Source organism: Sciurus carolinensis, chromosome 9 (assembly GCF_902686445.1).
Source record: "Sciurus carolinensis chromosome 9, mSciCar1.2, whole genome shotgun sequence".
NCBI lineage: Eukaryota > Metazoa > Chordata > Mammalia > Rodentia > Sciuridae > Sciurus > Sciurus carolinensis.
Window position 1 is genome coordinate 91,794,692 of NC_062221.1, and position 20,828 is coordinate 91,815,519.

The window sequence follows — 20,828 nt, forward strand, 5'->3', positions numbered from 1 at the left end:
TATCCAACAAATGTTTACTAAGCATTTACTGTCTTCTAGGCACTAGGTTAAATGAACCTTCTCTCTGAGCTACTGTTGTCAAATTTGTCCTCCTCCTTTTCCACACCAATATTAATAAAATTAAATAGAAATTTAATGCCAGATATTATATATATATATATATATATATATATATATATATATGTATATATATATATATATATTTGATGTTTTTGTTTGTAAATGTGGTAAAACTTACTAGCATTTTTAGTGTATTTATATCTCTTCATTGTATTTGGGGACGATCAAACATTACTAAGTAATAAGCTTTCCTTTTACTTTGTTCTTTTTTTGTTTATTTGTTTTTGCAGAACCAGGTATCAAACTCAGGGCCTCATGCATGCTAAGCAAGTGCTCTATCACTAAGCTGTGTCTATATCCTTTTTCCTTTTCCTTTTCAGATGAGATCCATAGACCTGACATTTTATAACAGGACATATACCAGAAATAGGAAATTCCAAAGAGAGTAGAAAGGGAGTAAAGGAACTGAAAGTAAATTAGAATTATAATTAATAATTTATGAAGCTATGATTCCTATATATTATATTTAATATATTATATCTATATTTATATCTATATAAATCAGTTGTAGGTGGACACAATACCTTTATTTTATTTTTATGTGGTACTGAGGATTGAACCCAGGTCCTCACGTGCTACCACTAAGCCACAACCCCAGCCCTACTTTGTATTATTTTTAAATAGATAAGCATATCTAGATATCTCAACTGCTGGTTCATAGTGAAGAGGAAGGACCAGTCATTTAAGGAACTGGTAATACTTTGTGGTTGCTTTGCTCTTTTTTTTTTTAGTTATATTTTTATTTTTACAGACTGCATTTTGATTCATTATACACAAATGGGGTACATCTTTTCATTTCTATGGTTGTGCACGATGTAGATTCATACCACTTGTGTAATCATACGTAGGGTAATGGTATCCGTCTTATTCCACCATTTTTCATACCCCTGCCACCTCCTCCCTCTCATTTCCCTCTACGTAATCTAAAGTTCCTCCATTCTTCTCTCCACCCCTCTCTCCCAGTTATGTATCAGCATCCACTTATCAGGGAAAATAGTCAGCCTTTGGTTTTTTGGGATTGGCTTATTTCACTTAGCATGATATTCTCTAATTCCATTCATTTATCTGCAAATGCCATAATATTATTCTTTTTATGGCTGAATATTATTCCATTGTGTATATATACCACAGTTTCTTTATCCATGCATCTGTTGCAGGACATCTAGGTTGGTTTCACAATCTAGCTATTGTGAATTGATTTGCTCTTATTTTTATAAATTCAAGGGATACTATTGAAAAAGAAACCAACAAAAAAGTAAATCATACTCGGAATAATAAATTTTAAAATATAGATGCTGGGACTGGGGTCATTGAAAAGAGACTTCATAAAACTAAAATGATTGGCATAACACATCAAGATTAAAACAGTGTTTACGTAACTGTTACTGTCATGATAAACAACCAATGTTTCATTTGTTTTCATCTGGGGAAAATGAATATTTCAACATAGGTCTTGATTTTGAAGAGATAATTTGGATTATAGCCGTAACATCTGAAACTTAAAGGGAGGGATTTATTTCATGTTCAACCAAAGATCTGAGCTCTTTTCAGCAAGCTAATTTGATCTAATAATTTGCCTAGTTTTTCCTTAGAGAATTTGACATGAATTGCTAGTTGGTGCAACAAATTTGAACAACAACAAACTTGCTTCTTCCATATTAGAAAGCAAGTGCATTTAGCTTAATAGTAAAATCAAATGAATAGGACATTTAGAAAAGAATATAATTAATAGTCTTCTTTTTTAAAAATCATATTTATAACTGAACCTTTTAAAACACAGTTTTATTGAGTTATGCTTTGATGGATCATAGGCATTTAAAGTATAATTTTATTAGTTTTGACTAATATATTTACTTTTGAAGTCACCACTACAATTAAAATAAGGAATTATTTATTTATTTTTTGGTACTGGGGATTGAACCTAGGGGCACTTGTCCACTGAGTCACATCCCCAGCCCTATTTTGTATTTTATTTAGAGACAGGGTCTCACTGAGTTGCTTAGCGCTCGCTTTTGCTGAGACTGACTTTGAACTTGCGATCCCCTGCCTCAGCTGCTGGAATTACAGGCGTGCACCACCACATCTGCCAGGAATTTGTCATCTTAAGAACATTGAGTCTTCTAATATATGAACATGATATATTTTTCCATTTATTTAGATCTCAGCAATGTTTTATAATTATTTCTATTTTAGTTTTTGTTCATTTGTTAATTCACACATGCAACCTTGATTCGTAATGATTCTGCCAGTTACCATAATAACCACAATAATTTAGTCAGTGTAGAGTATGCAGAAATACTGTACAAGGTGTACATGTGGAAGGACCTATATGAGAAGGTTCATCCACGCCTGATGTAGTAGAACCAGTCGACCTGCGTTTTGAAGAATGGATTGGTATTTTCCAGTGAAACTGTGCAGGATCTTGGGACTCACAAACTGAGTATAGTTCCATATATTTAAAACATACTGTGCAAGGGGTAGAGTCCCAAGGGATAAGGCCACATCTGATCCACACATAGGGTTGCCAGATTCAGCAAATAAAAATTTAGGACACTGAGTTAAATTTGAATTTCAGGTAAATAACAATCTTTTTAATGTAAATATGTCCCATGTAATAATATTTGATCTGCAGGTTTGCTGGCTCTGTGTCTTTAGGAAAATTGTTCTATTTTTAAAAATCAGTTTCTTCACTTGAAATAAGAATAATAATAAAAATAATATAATAATAATAATAATGTTTTTAAGGATATATTGGCAGACTTCTAGGGTTATTATAGATCCTAAGTAAATGACATTGTCATTGATTAAATGGAAGAAGTATATAGCTAATGTTCCATTCAGTTTATAGATCTTGCACATTTTATCAGATTTATCTTTAAGGGTTTCACCTTTTTTTCCTGCTATTTTTAATGGTAGCAAGAAAATTTTAATTTCTGATTGGTCCCTGCTAGTATGTAGAAATATAACTGATTTTCATATATTGATCTTTAATCCTGCAACTTCACTAAACTCACTTATTAGTTTAGGACCTTCTTCATATATTCCTTAGGGTCTTCTAAATGGATGATTATTTTATCTGAAGATAGAGTTTTAATGTCTTCTAATAAGTTTGCATTTTATTTCATTTTCTTGCCTTAATGAACCAAAACTGACTATTCCACATGCTTTGGTCTTTACAATTCCCAAAGGAGAATACAGTAGCCCAAAAAAAAATGAATGTTCCTTACTGAATTTTTAGATTTCTATGTTCTAGAAACCCAACCTGAGACCTAGCAATAGAATTAAAGACAGATTAAATGCTGGCATTTCCTTCTTCAGAATACTGTCATTACATTTCTCTTTCTCCACCAGTCTGGGAAGATCTGTCAGAAGAGAAGCAATTTTAGATTGGTTATCTTCTCAAAGACAAGGTTCTTATGAGCAGTAACTAAAGGCTAATGAAACTTCTTTTTTGGCAAAGATGGGAATTTTAAAGATGCTTGGTGATAAGTCAAATGTGAAATATGTGGCATTTGCTGAGCTTTATCTCCAGAGATTAGGTGTATATTTAGTTATATAGTAAACTCTTAATATTTTTTCCAAAGTGGTTGTACTATTTTACTTTCCTATACAAAAAAATGAGGGTTCTGTTTGCGCTAAAGACCTGCTAAACACTGGCATTGCGCATGTAAAAAGTTTCAACCATTCTTATTTGTATGTGGAAACTGTAATTTTCTCTGAAAGATGATGATGGTGAACACTTTTTCACATGCTCATTGGCTATTTTGTATTTCTTCCTTTGTGAAATGTCCGTTTTAGTCCTTTATCTATTTTAAAAATTGCATTGTTTGTTTTTTTATTAGGGAATTGTAGCAATTTAAAAAAATCCCAAATACTAATTCTGTGTTAGCTACATCTATTTTGAATATTTTCCTCCATGTGTAGCTTGCCTATTAATTTATACTAATAGTATCTTTAAAGAAAAATTTTTTTAGTTGTTGATAGACCTTTATTTCATTCATTGATTTATATGTGGTGCTGAGAATTGAACCCCATGCCTTACACATGCTAGGCAAGCATTCTACCACCGAGCCATAACCCCAGCCCAAGTATCTTTTGATAAGGAGAAACTTTACAGTTTCGATAAATTCTAATTAGCCATTTTAAAATAATTGTTGTTTTCTGTGTCCTGTGGAACTTCTGCATATCCTCAAGACATTTAGATATTCTTCCATGTTTTCCTTTAGAAGTTTTATAGTATTAACTGTCATATTTCAATTTTTTGTATGCATAATGTGAAGAAAAGGATATAGATATATAATTATTTGGCCTAACAATTTTTAAAAATAATTTCTCTGAATCACTGCATTTCAGAACCAGACGTTATAGGCATTCACTTTTTATTTGTTCTTACTGGTCTAGACTTTTACCTTTGCATTGTCTTTTGATATGTACTTAACTTTTGTTTGGATTTTTTTTAATAATCCAATAAAAATTTATTTTTATTAATTTAAGACCAATATGAGAAGGATTCAAAATAATGAATAAACAGGTACATGAATAAGATCATTTCCAATAGAAATGAATTCTTGTTTTTAGATTCATTGTGGTATTTTTATGTATGTACTTAAGAAAGTAATGTTGGATTCATTCCACTGTTATTCCTGTTCCCATCCCTATTCCTTTCCCTTCATTCTCCTTTGTCTAATCCACTCAACTTCTATTCTTCCTCTACCCACCCCTTGTTGTGGGTTAACATCCACATATCAGAGAGAACATTTGACCTTTGGTTTTATTTTGGGATTGGTTTATTTCACTTAGCGGGATTGTCTCTAGAGCCATACATTTACTGGTGAATGTCATAAAGTCATTCTTGTTTATGGCTGAGTAATATTCCATGGTGTGTATTTATATATATATAAAACTATACAACTACTGTCTCTCTTCACACAAACACACACACACACACATACATTTTTAGTTGTAGATGGACACAATACCTTTTTTTAAATTTACTTATTTTGTGTGGTGCTGGGGCTCAAACCTAGTGCCTCACACATGCTAGGCAAGTGCTCTACAACTGGGCCATAAACCCAGTGCTAAACAAGTTTTTATTCATTCATATGTTGATGAGCATCTGGTTTGGTTCCATAGCTTAGCTATTGTGAATTGTGCTGCTATAAATAGCAATATGGCTGTATCACTGGAGTATGCTGATTTTAAATCCTTTGAATACATATTGAGGAGTGGATGACTGGGTCAAATGGTGGTTCCATTCCTAGTTTTTGAGGAATCTCCATGCTACTTTTCATAGTGGTTGCACCATTTTGCATTCCCACCAGCAATGTATGAGTGTAACTTTTTCCCCACATCTTCACTAACATTTATCGTTATTTGTATCCTTGATAATTGTCATTGTGATTGGAGTGAAGTTAAGTCTCAGTGTAGTTTTAATTTGCATTTCTCTATTTGCTAGAGATGTTGAACATTTTTTTCATATATTTGTTGACTGTTTTAGTCAGCTTTTTTTGCTGCTGTGACAAAAGATCTGACCAGATCAATTTTAGGGAAAAAAAGTGTTTTCAAGGGCTCCTGGTTTCAGATGTGTTAGTTCATTAGAAGGCTGGCTCCATTCCTCGGGACTCAAGGTGAGACAGAACGTCATGGCAGAACAGTGTGATGGAGTGAAACAGCTCACATGATGATCAGAAAGCAGAAAGAGAGGTCTCCACTTGGCAGATACAAATACGAACCCCAAAGCCATGCCCCCAATTTCCACCTCCTCCAGCCATACTCTACCACTTCAGTTACCACTTAGTTAATCCATAACAGGGAATTAATTCACTGATTGGGTTAAGAGTCTCACAATTCAATCATTTCTCCTCTGAACCTTCTTGCATAGTCTCACATGTGAGCTTTTGGGGGACACCACATCTAAACCATAACACTATTCATATTTTTTCTTTTGAGAAGTGTGTGTTTAGTTCCTTTGTCCATTTCTTGATTGAGTTATTTGTTTTCTTGGTGTAAAGCTTTTTGAGCTATTTGTATATCCTGGGAAATTAACACCTCATCCAAGATTTTCTCCCATTCTGTAGGCTCTCTCTTCACACTCTTGATCATTTTCCTTTGCTGTGAAGAAATTTTTTAGTTTAATACTATCCCATTTATTGATTTATTTTACTTCTTGTGCTTTAGGAGTCTTGTTGAGGAAGTTGGTTTCTAAGCTGATATGTTGGAGTTTTGGGCCTACATTTTCTTCCAGTAGTTGTAGGGTTTCTGGTCTAATACCTAGGTCTTTGATCCACTTTGAGTTGAGTTTTGTACAGGGCAAGAGATGGGGTTGAACTTCCTTCTACTACATATGGATTTCCAGTTTTCCCAGCACCATTTTTGAAGAGACTATCTTTTCTCCAATGTATATTTTTGGCATCTTTGTCTAGTCTAATTTGAGATAACTGTATATGTGGTTTGTCTCTGTGTCTTCTTTTCTATTCCATTAGTCTTCCTGCCTGTTTTGGTGCTAACACCATGCTGTTTTTGTTACTCTGCTCTGTAGTATAATTTAAGATCTGGTATTGTGATGCCTTCTGCTTTGCTTTTCTCGATAAGGGTTGCTATGGCTGTTCTGGTCCTCTTAGTTTTCCAAATGAATTTCTTGATTGCTCATTCTGTTCTACAAAGAATTTCACTGGAGTTTTAATATGAATTGCATTAAATCTGTATAGTACTTTTTGTAGTATGACCATTTTGAGAATATTAATTATGCTTATCTAAGAACATGGGAGATCTTTCCATCTTCTAAGTCTTCTTCAGTTCCTTCTATAGTGTTCTATAGTTTTCATTGTTGCAGTCCTTTACCTCTTTTGTTAGAGTGATTCCCAAGTTTGTTTGTATGTTTGTTTTGAGACTATTGTGAATGGGATAGTTCTCCTCATTTCTCTTTCAGCTGATACATCATTGGTGTATAGAAATGCAATTAACTTATGTGTGTTAATTTTGTATCCTGCTACTTTGCTGAATTCATTTATGAGTTCCCTAAGTTTCCCGATGGAGTTTTTTGGATGTTTTAAATATAGGATCATATTGTCAGCAAACAAATAGTTTGAGCTCCTCTTTTCCTATTTGTAACCCTTTAAGTTCTTTCTTTTGCTAATTGCTCTGGCTAGAATTTTAAAGCACTAGGTTGAATAGAAGTGATAAAAAAGGGCATCCCTGTCTTGTTCCAGTTTTTTGAGGGAGTGCTTTCACTTTTCTCCACTTAGAATGATATTGGCCTTGGGTTTGTTGTATAAAGCTTTTACAATGTCAAGATATGTTCCTACTATCCCTAGTTTTTCTAGTTTTTTAAACATGAATAAATGCTGTATTTTGCCAAATGCTTTTTCTGCATCTATTGAGATAATCATGTATACTTTTCTTTAAGTCTATTGATGTGGTAAGTTATATTTACTGATTTCTGTATGTTGAACCAATCTTGCACCCCTGTGATGAACCCCACTTGATCATAGTACACTGTTTTTAATGTGCTTTTCTATGCAATTTGCTATTATTTTATTAATAATATTGCATTTATGTTCATCAAGTTTATTGGTCTAAAATTTTCTTTCCTTGATATGTCTTTGTCTAGTTTGTTATCAGGGTGATACTAGCTTCATAGAATGAATATTAAAGGGTTACCTCCTTTTCTGTTTTGTGGAAAAATTTAAGGAGGATTGGTGTTAGTTCTGCTTTGAAGGTCTGGTATAACTGAACTAAGAAACTCTTGTCCTGGGCTTTTCTTTGTTGTAGGCTTTTGATGGCATCTTCAATTTCATCACTTGAATTTCATCTGTTTATATTTTCTATATCCTCCTGATTCAATTTGGGTAGGTCATATATCTCTGGAAATTTGTCAGTGTCTTCAGGATGTTCTAATTTATTGGAGTATAAATATCTAAAATAATTTCTTATTATTATCTGTATTTCAGTAGTGTCCATAGTGATGTTTTCATTTTCGTTTCTTTTAACTTTTGTTTATCAAGGAAGATTTTTATTTCATCTTCAAATCTGAAGCTTAATTTTGCTGGATATAGTATTCTTGGGTGGCATCCGTTTTCTTTCAGAGCTTGGTATACATTATTCTAAGACCTCCTAGCTTTTAGAGTCTGGGTTCAAAACTTGGCTGAGATCCAAATTGTGACCATAATTAGAGGATCTGGATCCTCTAATGGATCCTCTAATGGATCCGGATTCTCTAAATGTGATCAGTTGTTTTTTTCTAGCAACTTTCAATATTTTATCATTATTCTGTATGTTAGGAATTTTCGTTTTGTTTTGTTTTTTGGCAGTGCTGGGGATTGAACTAGGGCCTTGGACTTGCAAGGCAAGCACTCTACCAACTGAGCTACCTCCCCAGACCCCAGGAATTTTCTTAATAATATGCCTTGGAGTGGGTCTGTTGCAATTTTGTATATTTGGATTCCTGTATGCTTCCTGTATTTGATTTTTCCATTGCATTCTTAAGTTTTGTGAAAATTTCTGATATTATTTCACTGAAAAGATTGCACATTCCTTTAGTTTGTATTTCAGAGTCTTCATTATTCCTATGAATCTTATATTTGACCTTTTAATATTATCCCATATTTCTTAAAAATTCTGTTCATAGTCTCTGAACAGCTTTTCTCCATAGTCAACTTTATTCTCAAGATTATATGCTTTGTCTTCGTTGCCTGAAAGTCTAAAGGAAATTTCTAAACTCCTGCTCTGAGATTTCCTCCACTCTGTTATCAGTGAATTCTGTTATTGAGGTATTTTGTTCTGTTTGGGATGGTTTGTTTCCTTGCTTTTTTAAAATATTGTTTCTGTCTACCTATCTTTCAGTATGAATCTGAGGCAGCTGAATTTCTATCCTGTGAACTTATAGTGTCACTTAAGGTTTCTAGTACCCCACAGAAAGGGGGAGACAAATATTAACAACTAATGCAAACAATATACATCATTAAACTGAGAACTTGGTTCCTACTATGACATCTACACTGTGAATGGTGCAACAAACAAAAATAGTACAATAAGCAATTTCCAACAGTAAAAACAGTAAGTTAGCAAAAGAGTTTTCAATTTCAAATGGCAAACAGGGAGAATGCCGAAGAGATGTGGGTTGTGATGATTATTATGGAAGAGGAGAGAAAATAGAAGTAAAACATTAAAGGAAGAATGAAAGAGACTGTTAGCAGGAAAAAAAAAAAAAGAGAGAGAGAAAGAAAGAGAATCAAGAGCATTAGGTGAAAACAATACAAAACAAAACCAAAATATCCTAATAAAAAACCCTAGATCTCAAAAGATAGTCAGAAAAATAACTGCCTTCCAAAATGCTAGAAATGCGAATAGAGAAACAAATATGTACACATATAAATATCCATGAAACATTCAGCATACAAACAATCCAAAAAAGAGAAATAAAAAGAAAAGAAGAAAGATAAAAAGTTCTTAATGAAAAATTAAGGATTTGTTTCTGTTGCAGTGTTCAAAAATTATTAGTTGAAAATATATTGTCATTGCTTGTTCCCCAATGTCTTTCTTTTCATTTTTTCTTGAGGTATGTACTATGTATAAGAACAGGGGCTACAGACTGTCAAATCCTTCCTCTGTTTGTGTTGCTTGTCAAGTTGCCAATTGGAGTTCAAAAATTCTTGGTTCCCCTCTCAGCAGTGTGAGGTGGAGAGGGTTGGTGTTGTCTGCTCCACTCTCAGGGTGGAATCACTGTAGAGTTCTGTGAGAGGAGTTCCCAGAGGCAGAGCTCCTGAAGGCAGGGTTAGGTCTAGGTAGGCAAGAGGTGCTTCCTTGAATGGTGATTCATCTGCAGACTTTAAATCAGTGCACCTCCAGGGCCCAGAAGCTGCTGATCCACATTTGGAGACTGTACTCCTGGAGTCTACCCAGGGTTGCACCTATGCCTCAGAGGAGCCAATCCTTTGCCCCATCCTCCACTCATGGATCCTGCCTTTCCTGGCCTCCTGGGCTCATTCCCAATCACACAGTCATTCCTGCCTGCCCAATCAAATCCCGACCTGTCCCAGCTGCTTCTGAGAGCTGCCAGACTCAGGCGGGGGGTGTGGGGAGTGGGTGGGTGGGTGGGGGACCTCAGACCTCTCAGATCTCTACGACTCATATTCTCCTGGTTAAAACACTCCACACTGAATTTTCTCTGGTTTCCTAGGCTCACTCTGAGTTGTGTGGCAGGCGTCTGCCAGGTCTGCTTTTTGGTCCCAGCTTGAATTTCCTAGATATGGGCTCCTAAACTCGCTTCCACAGCCACTGGCCTCCTTAGCATGGCCAAAAGATGGCTCCTGCCTTGGCTATCCACAGACAACTGGGAGACATATGAGGATATAGTATAGTACATCCTATGGATCAGTCAGCTAGTGTCCTTGAGCTCTGAATTCTTCATACCAAGACACACCATGGTGCCATCTTAATGCAGGTTCTCATACTCCCCCACTCTCCACTTTGTCTAGTGTGGATCAGCTCCTGCAGTTGCCAGCATCAGCAGAGGACTTTCTTCTTTTATTTTATTGTATACAACATTCTGAGTCCATAAGCTGTTCTGAGAGTCCAGTATTAAATCCCAGTAAAATCCTTCTTTCACCCACCTTACTGTGAAGCTGTTTATCCTCTTTCCTGGTCTCACGCCACGGAGCAGCTTGGAAAGCAACTTCCGCCACTCTGACAACTTCCCGGTGCCATAAAAAGCCTAATTGTTGAGGTTCAGGGATCCCGGCTATGCCATGGTGGGTCCAGGTAGAGAATCCACAGTAACCTCTGTTTGGAAGTTTTAAGAGGAGAGGAAAAACTGTAATCTGTAAATTGGTCTGCTCTGCCTCACTCAATTCCTACAGGACTCTTCTGTATGCTGATTGGTCAAAAGTTTTCAATAGTGATAATAAGGATGCAGTTAGTTTACCTTTATAGCCAAAGGTTCATATGTTTCATACTGTGTTAATGTTGAAGGGTTGGTTTTTTTTGGGGGGGTAGTTTAGATTGTCTTGTTCCATCAATCAACCGTCAGACCAGAATCTAACATGATATAGGTTGTTCATCTCTAATCTGAAAATTAGAAATCTGAAATTCTCCAAAAATTTTTAAACTTTCTGAGTACTAACATTATGCCACAAATGGAAAATTCAATACCTGACCTCATATGACAGGTTGACCTCATATGACAGGTTGTGGTCAAAATACAGGCACACTAAAAGTATATAAAATTACCTTCAGTCTCTGTGCATAAGGTATATGAGAAACAAATGATTTTTGTGTGTAAATTTGGGTTCCATTCCCAAATTATCTCATTATATATATAAGAAAATATTCCAAAATTACGAAAAAAAACCAGAAATACTTTTGATACCAAGCATTTTGGATAAGAGATATTCAACTGTAATAACATGATATTCATGTAGCACTTCTCAGTTTACAAAATACTTTCCCACATAAGGCAAGGCAGTAATTATTCATTTGATTAAAAAAAAGAGATGTGTATATTGATGCTTTAACTAGGTAGGTAAGCTACTCATGGTTATCGAACTATAGTGCATGGTGAAATTATGGTTAGGACTCTGTGAGTCCAGACTTCACCTAAATATGTTGCCTGATGAGTACTCAGCCTACTTCTATTTAAAAGTACTTTCCTTGACATCTGCTACTTATTTTCTGTCTTACCACTGTCCTTCTTTTCCCTATCACTTTAGTATTCCATTGCCTTGAGTGACCTACACCTTTGAATGGTTGCAGAATAGCAATACACCCAGTATTATACAAAATGGGCAGATACCCTGTTTAACAGCATTTCCATTTCAAATCTTTGAAATAACTTAGCTGATAAATTCAATTAGTTTTTGTTTTAATACAGTAATATATTTTTCCTGAATATTATTTTTTCTTTTTCAGTTTTCCTATATAGTCTAAAATTAATGTACCTTATTTTTTGAGCAGTTTTAGGCTTAGAGAAAAAATGATCAGAATGCCCAGAGAGTTACCACATACTTCCTCAAACTCCCCAGCATTAATAGTTTATATCAGTGTAGTCTATTTGTTAAAACTTCTTTGCCAACATTGACACATTATTATTAACTTAAGTCTGCAGTTTAAATTAGGGTGTAATCTTTGTGGTATATTCAATGGGTTTTGACAAATTATAGTTATGTAAATGCACAATGATATTGTCATACAGACTAATTTTATTGTCTTAAAAAATCTGTGCTCTAACTATTCATCCCTCCCTCTCCCCTAACCCCTGACAACAACTGAGTGTTTTACTGTCTTCATAGTTTTGCCTTTTCCAGAATGTCAGTGGAATTGTACTGTATCATAACCATTTCGGATTAGCTTCTTTCACTTGGTGTTACACATTTAAGTTTTTAAATGTCTTTTCATGGCTTGAAAATTCATTTATTTTTAATCATAGAATAATATTCTGTGAAATGGGTGTACCAGAGTTTGTCCACTCACCTGTAGAAGGAAATCTTTATTATCTCCAAGATTTGGCAATTATGAATGAGGTCACTTTAAATACTTGTGTGTAAATCTTTGTGAGAGCATAAGATTTCAGTTAGTTTAAGCAAATACCAAGTAGCACAACTGATGAATTTTGTTTTTTAAGTTTAAATAAGGGCTCATTATTATCTTTCCTTTTCACTTATGAAATATAGTAGCTTAAGAGTGGTAATCTAGGTTAACATTCCCTTCTTGATTTTATGAAACACTTTCAATTCCCTATAAGCCCTCAGGTGTTTCCATTAATCCTTTTTTAAATTAGAGATATGTGAAGAGTTTTGGAGGAGTAGATATAATGCACTATGTCACTGCAGCTTACCAGAAAAACCCCTGGCTATTTTAAAATGGCATCATTTCCCAAGCCATCTTGAAAGATTGAGAAGCTGATTTTTGAAGCTGTAACTTCAGGAGAACATCTGTAAACATTAAGGAAACTAAAAAATCACACTCTTAGGGAAACTTGATTAAATGTGGTGCATTTAACATCAGGTCCATTTTCGTAAAGCATAAACTTTTTTTTTTTTTTTTTTTAAAGAGATGGGGAACAGAACTCCAGCTCATTAAGAAGCAAATTGATCCCCTTTGCACAGGAAAAGAGTAGGGAGTACAAATCTCTTTAGAACTGAAAAGTTTAAACTGACTTTCAGAAGGGCTTTCACTGAGATACATTTCCATATTCCTCCAGAAAACACAGTGGGCAACGGTGTGTCAGGGTTATCTGAATGAATTGTTTCATGATCACTGTGAGAATCCCAGAGAATGTTACCTTTTCATAAAAACTCTTCTCTGTCCGTTTTCCAGTGTGTCAGGAAGCTGTCTGGGAAGCCTTCAGGACTTTTTGGGATCGACTTCCTGGGCGTGAGGAATATCATTATTGGATGAATTTGTGTGAAGATGGAATCACAAATGTGTTTGAAATGGGCACCAATTTTAGTCAGTCTGCGGAACACAGAAACTTAATCATGAAGGTAAGTGTCACAAGAAGGGGAAGAATTGCTGCTCTGGTCTAGAAGCACCCTGTACACAGCTAAGGCCTATGGAGGGAAAAGCGAGTGACAAAACCCCTTATTATTTTTTGTTGTTGAATTGGGCTGTCATAACGAGCTGTCCTAGGGTGTAGCTCAGTTCTTCATCCCTGTCTTTTATCTTGCCTTTGTAACAAACATTGCTGACTCAAATAACAGCTGCAGCCTTGTTTATAAATGTAAACAATTGGAAGTCAGAATCAACAAAGGCTTAGGATAAAAATATGGATTTGTGAGAGTCAAATATTTTTGAAAAATTATGTGCATTTAATTCAGAGTAATACCAATGGTTCTAATTAAAATAGAAGATATAGTTCACTGAACAAATGTTTAGTGAAGCATAAATGTGATTCTCATTAATTATTTGCTTATTTTCCTTGTTTTAGACTTTAGTTTGTTAGTATAAATAAGCATGCACACTGACAAATTACCTGCCCACTTTCCCCTTTTCATATGCCTATTGCACATGTATTTATAACAAGAAAATGAAACTGCAGGCACATGTGGCAAATTGTTCATGCTCTCTGATGTCTCTTGTATCTCTCTATCTGTCCAAGTTCTGTATGTTTGTAGATCAGGCATAACCTCCCTTGTGAAGAAAAAACCCTTAGCATAGCAGATTTAGTGCCTCTCATTTCCTGAGTTCCCACCCTTCTTTATTTTTCTTAACAGTTCTTACATTTTATTATTACCAGTTGAATATTTGACTAATTACTAGACTATGAGTCAAAAGGCAAGGATTATGTCGTTATATGTTAATTTTTACATTCCCATGATATAGTAAATATGCAGATAATTTGTTTAAATAAAAGTTTAAAAACAATAGCTAAAATGTCTTTTTCCTACCTACCACTATTTATACTTCTTGAACATTATTTCAAATACTAGTTGTATTATGTACTTGGAAGGACTAAAAAATATGTAAATAACAGCTCTTTTTATTTGGATCTGATAAAATCATATTAGTACATCTTAAAGTTGTAAAATAAATTATCATATTCTTTCTGTTTTTGAACTTTTATTTCTAGTAAAGGTGTTCTATTATTTTCTTTAACATTTGATCCTATAGATGATGATCTCATTAAGTGGGCATAGTTGGGGAGAAAAAGGATGATCTGATAAACATGGGTAGACTAAAGACACATTTTGTTGTATCATAAATATTTTGAAGGTATGCAGATTTTTGTGTGTTTTTAAATGATGTGTAGATGTGACAGAGAGAATGGGTTTACTTTTAAATGTGTTTATTTGAGCTGTCAGTGTGAAATGTGAATTGCTTCATATTTAGGTACAAAGCCAAGGAGAGTGGTCTAGGTTGTAAATACAGCTATAGGAATCACCAGCCCTGAGGTAGTAATTGAAATCACAACAGTGGCTGATTATTCTGGAAGAGTCTGTACAGGAAGGAGAGCAGTGAGTTATTTATTAATATCTTCTAGGTATTTAGGGTAATAGCCTCTCCATTTTACAGACCAGAAAACTGATGACTGGCACCAGAAAGATTTAGAGATTTGATGTATTGCTAGGGAGGGGAAGCTGGAACTTGAAACTAGATCTGATTCTAAGTTAGTGTTCTTTTCATCATATTGATCTGAAAATAAAACAACTAACTTACAGGACATTTGGGGACAATTTGTTTTAGAACACCCCCTGAGGAATAACCCAATTACTGATTTGTCTCTTTGTCTACATTCTGAAGAAACAGATTTATCAGTTATTTTATCTTATGTTTGTGCTATTATAGGATGGGGATTATTATAAATTTATTATATCCAAAATTCTTTGATTATAAGTTTATGGCAGGTCAATGTAAAACTCTACCCATCTCTAACTTGCAGACATTTTTTGAATGATTAGCCCGTAAAGACTTAATCCAGGCCCATTAAGAGAGAGCACAGAAACTATTGGGCATATAAACAGAGACTGACTGTTGGGATGTTTTCACAGTCACCAAACAACCTTGGCATTATCAGTACCTGTTCTCATTGTTCGCCTAACCGTGGAGCAGCATAACATATTCTACCATGGCTGGGCATTATGAAGTGTTTGTTATGAAATAAGTTTTATTTACTGCTTTATAACTGTTGTTAACTCATTCAGTCATTTTCATATCTTTGTTTTCTTTAGAAACTGACTTACACAAAGGAAACCACAAGCAGGTGAGGGTCTCCCCCTACCCCTCCACCCAAATTCATGTTTGACAATGTAGATGTGTCATATATACTTTAAGATCCACCCCAAATTTAATGGTTCCTTTTCTGTTTTACCAGTTCCTGCAAGGACCAGGCCTGTGGGTAAGTCTCAAATTGTTCTTCTTCATCTGAGACCACCTCCCTTTCCAGAACACCACCATAGTACCACTATGCTTATTTATTGACTGATTTGATCAAGAAGCAAACTTGTTCCTCTCTCCAGAAAACAGGTTTATGGTTTGACATATGGAGATTGTTGTTGAGGTTTAAGGCTAACAGTGAAATTGTTCTGAAGTGATTCACTTTAGTGGAGGATAGTTTATTAAATGATGGGTGATAGTGTAGATAACTCTTTTGACTATGTTATGATCTTAAAACACAGAAATAGCACAACCTTGATGTACATCAGTGTTATAATTCTTGGCTCTGCTGATATTTAGACATAGGACTAAGATCATTTATGGCTCCTAGTTGTACAAAGTGGATCTCAATGAGCTATTTTTGGCCTCGAGAGAGAAAGAATTTCAGTTCTGTATATCCTCAAAATATCTAGATTATGTCAGCATGTGGGTGATTGGACACAAAAGCACTACTGGGTTGAAAAATCAAGTTAATGAGTCAGTGTCTCAGAGATCCAGCCTGACAGCAGAGTCATGGCAAAAGCATAAAGTATACCTGTGGGTGGTAGTGGAGTATATCTAGATTTCAGATTGAACATGAATGAATTGAAGGGAATGGGATTCTCTGTGGGTCTTCCTCATTCGTATAGCTGATGATAATACCATGTCTATGCTGGGGTTTGGGATTGGGCATCTACTTAGACATGGGGCCTTGTATTTTCTTTGGTTGTGATATCTTCACACTGGGAGGCAGAGCTCAGAGGTTCCTTGTGATTGTCATTGAAGTAAACAGTGGGCTAAATATATGGTGGAGCCTAGCAGTCCCAGCAGTTTTCACACTTGTATGGTAATGGGCTCTGTTGATTAGGACACAGGGGCAAGATTTGAATAGGGGCTTGAGATGATGAGGTGCTTAAAGGAAGTTGGCTATTCCTGGAATCCCCATACCAGTTATTTTAGGGTTCTCAGAGCTGCTTTCCCCCTCTTCTTGTTACTGGAAGAGTTGCAAGGCAGGGGAACAGGAGAAAATGGAGCAGAAGGTCCATTGTGCTGGATTGGGGGTTCTACTTCAGAGACGTGTGTTGATGAAGGGTAGCGTTTGGTGGATGTCTATTTGTTGTCTGTGAATTTGCTGGACTAGTTGATATTGACCCTTTCTTTTCAACCCAATTATTTTTGCTTATTTAGGAAGCTTTAGGTCAGCAGTTTGTAATGCTGACTGTGCTGTGTCCCACTCCCAGAGATTGATTTGCAGTATGGCCTGAGCATGGGGAATATTAAGACATCTTCAGCTAATTCTAATGTATTAGTGATGCTGAGAACCACTGTTTTAGGCTCTTGAAGTTTACTAATGAGAAAATAACCTTACCAGGAAAAAGTAAACACAAGTACAAAGCATCATTCATCTTCTGGAACAGATGTTTCTAGAATGTGTCTAGAAACTCTACCAAAAGAACTTTCATAGACTAGCATGTTCTGAATGGGAAGAAGTCATCAACCTATAAATATTAAAATGAAATGTTGTCCATTGTCTAATATTCTTAAGGGGGAGTGGAATAGTGTTCCAGGTTTATAGCCACATTTTCTACGCTCAAACAAAAGATTATTTTAAGAAAGTGTTTTCTAATATTCCCCCAGGAAATGTATTGCTTGTAAAATATATCCTTTCAATAAACATCATAATATACATTTTTTCTTTTTTTTCCCTCTAAAATCAGTTGATTCTTAGCAACATTCTCTAACCATCTGTAAACCTATGATTCTAATGATAGAGCTAGAGGGAACCTTAAAAGCCTTCACATCCAACTTTCACAGTCTCCTGGGTTCAGAGTAACTTATCTAAGCAGTTAGTTCATTGTGCCCAAAGCAAAGTTAATTCTATCCTCAACAATCTGTTTCTTTTTGTGATTGTCATTGAAGTAAACAGTTAATGTCACCATAATCAACCTAATTGTCTTGTTTTCTCTTTCCCTTTTCTTCTATTTTCTAATTCATTCGCCCACTACCTCTCTCTCTCTCTCTGCTGGGGATTGAACCCAGGGACCCTTTACCACTGAGCCACATCCCCAGACCTTTTTACTTCTATTTTGAGACAAGGTCTCACTAAGGTTCCTACCCTAATTCATAGGACCAACATCACTTTCCTGGTACAACAGCTTGCCAATAGTTCATTACCTTCCCCTGAGTCACTTTCTACACTCTTAATCAGAAATCTTTCAAAAAAAAGAAATATGATCGTGTCTTTCAACTGCCCAATACAATGTAATTGCCCCTTATTCCTTTAAGATCATGCCCCCACGTCTCTTCACAGTCAGGCCTATGCTTCAACATCCAGCCTCATCTGTCTCACTTTCCTTCTCAGACTGCGGTTTGGCCACACTCTTTCTGGGACTACTCTTGTACCATTATGTTTCTGTCTTTGTTGCCTGACTAACTTGCATTTAGCTGTCATTTCCTCTAAGAAATATTCCGTGATTCATGATCCCCTCCCCTCTAAAAATCTAGGCTAAATCTTGTTAATCTTTATATTTCCAGGGCCACAAATACTTTCTGGGCTAAGGATAAATACTTAGTAAATCATTATCGAATGAATAAATGAACAGATACCGGACAACTAAGTAGGTATTAAGATTTGATTGCAGATTCTGTGACTCCAAATTTATAACTTTGTTCAGTCTCCCATCTATTTATATACTGTCTCCCATCTACTTTAAAAATCTGTGTGCAACTTTAGAATATGATAAAAAACAATAAAAAAGTGTAAATGCAACCATCTTGTTGGGCAGATTGTTTCTACTGGAATAATAAACTCCAAAGTAGTTGTGATCTTGATTTATTGGTCTGAAGAAAAGGATCATATTTTGCTACTGTCAGTATTTATTATTAAAAATATTATAATGTTTTTGGGTTCTGTCAACAGTGATATAACCCAGGTTCACCTAGATTATCAGATTATCATTTACTTTATACTTTTGGCCTGAACCAAGAGTAGAAGCTTTGTTTGGGCCACAAAACCTTTGTGTTTGAAAAAGTAGATTGCAAATTTTTTAATAACCCATAAAGATGTAATTGCATAAACAATCATATATATATATATATATATACTAAGCCAATGGTCAATAAACAAAATATATGCATTTACATATTAAAACCTCATAAGGATATCAAAGGGATGTGAGATGACATTTTTTTTCACCATCCTGTCAACAGAATCAGGCTGGTAGGCTCTTCAGTAGACCATCAGGAAAAATAGATCTTGATTTACTTTTCTGATTTAAATGTTGAAAACTAATTTAGTCTAAATTACATTTACTCTAAATTGCTCCAAATCTGGGCCTAGAAACTAAAAATACTAACATCAGCAGTTACTTTGAGTATTATGAAAAGCTTCTTATAGGAATAGATAATGAGTTAGATGTGGTGGTGCATACCTGTATTGCCAGCTACTCAGGAGGCTGGGGCAGGAGGATCTCAAGTTTGAAGTCAGTCTCAGGAACATAGCAAGACTGTGTCTCAAAATAAAAATAAAAAGGGCTGCAGATGTTGCTCAGTGGTAGAGCTCCCCTGGGTTCAATCCCCAGTATTTGGGGGGTGGGGTGGGAAAGAATGGACAATGGAGTTTCCTCTTCAAGCGGTTTAAATGTAATTTTAAATTATATAATTTTAAATTATAATTATGTAATAATGTAATTTTAAATTATAATTATATATAATTATATAATTAGTGACTTTTCAACTTAATTAAAAAATAAAATAACCAACAATACTCTAGCAATTGTAGGCCAGTCATTGTTGTAGGTACTTTATTAATTGTATTAATTTATTTAATCCTCTAAACAGTATAATGAGTAGGTGTTATTATTATTCTGTTTTTTTTAAAGGGAAGGAATATTAAGGCATGGAGAATTTAATGGACTTGTACAAAGTTGCAAAGCTACTAAATGATAGATCCAGTGTTTAGCCCATATATTCTATCTCTAGACACATTATCTGAAATTTTTAGGTCATTTAGAAATAAAAAAAAATGCTTTCCTTTGTTGCATGTATATGTGTGTGAATGAGCAAGGATAAACATGAAGAATGAAAATGAATTTCTAGGGGCTGGGGTTGTGACTCAGTAATAGAGTGCTTGCCTGGCATTTGGGAAGCCTTGGTTTTGATCCTCAGCACTGCATATAAATAAATAAATAAATAAAATAAAAAGTCCATCACCAACTGAAAAAATTTTTAAAAAGAAAATAAATTTCTATTTAAGTAGTTTTAGTAATTTAAAAATGGTGTAATGAATTTTCATGCAGATCTTTGCTACAATTTCAAAAATCTTATCTATTGAAGTTAGAAGAAACTAACTTCAAATGACATTTAGAGAGTAATTTTGTCATATTTAGAAAAACTTCTCCATGTAATGCTTCTTAATTAGCCAGTCTATCATCATATTGAATATCCACCATATGGTCTGAGTCCATGCGAGGCAGTATGTGAAGGGGATAGAACTGTTCTCATAGAAGTTATGGGTCTTGTCATGAACTTATTGCAAGCCTTGGCTGTTTGATTTTATATAAAAATATCTGCTCTTGAGGCTTTGGGGTATCATGACATGATCAAGGAGAAAAGAATTCCTCCTACAAGGTCAGGAAATGCCTCCTCTGACTTTTTGTGTTCCTCTGTAGCACATTCAGTGACTATAGGGGTTCAAAAGGACTGTTCCTTGTGCTGTGCTTTTGTCAGTAAGAATTGGATAATGCAGGGTTATTCTTGTGGTGTGAACTTGCAGTATCTTCAGTTCAAACAGTAAAGGGATGGCAGTGACATTCCCTGACCTTTTATAAAATTATATGTCCCCAAACCTACCTTCAAAACTT

The 20,828-nt window shown here is 35.0% G+C and overlaps 1 protein-coding gene across 1 annotated transcript in view; it reads left to right on the plus strand.

The window, feature by feature from the left end:
- Impg2 (interphotoreceptor matrix proteoglycan 2) overlaps positions 1–20,828 on the plus strand; it is an 85,363-nt gene that overhangs the window by 1,547 nt on the left and 62,988 nt on the right. Inside the window, exons 3-4 of the mRNA XM_047564789.1 lie at positions 13,432–13,598; positions 15,783–15,814. Coding sequence (XP_047420745.1) covers positions 13,432–13,598; positions 15,783–15,814 — 199 coding nt within the window. The remainder of the gene's footprint in view (positions 1–13,431; positions 13,599–15,782; positions 15,815–20,828) is intronic.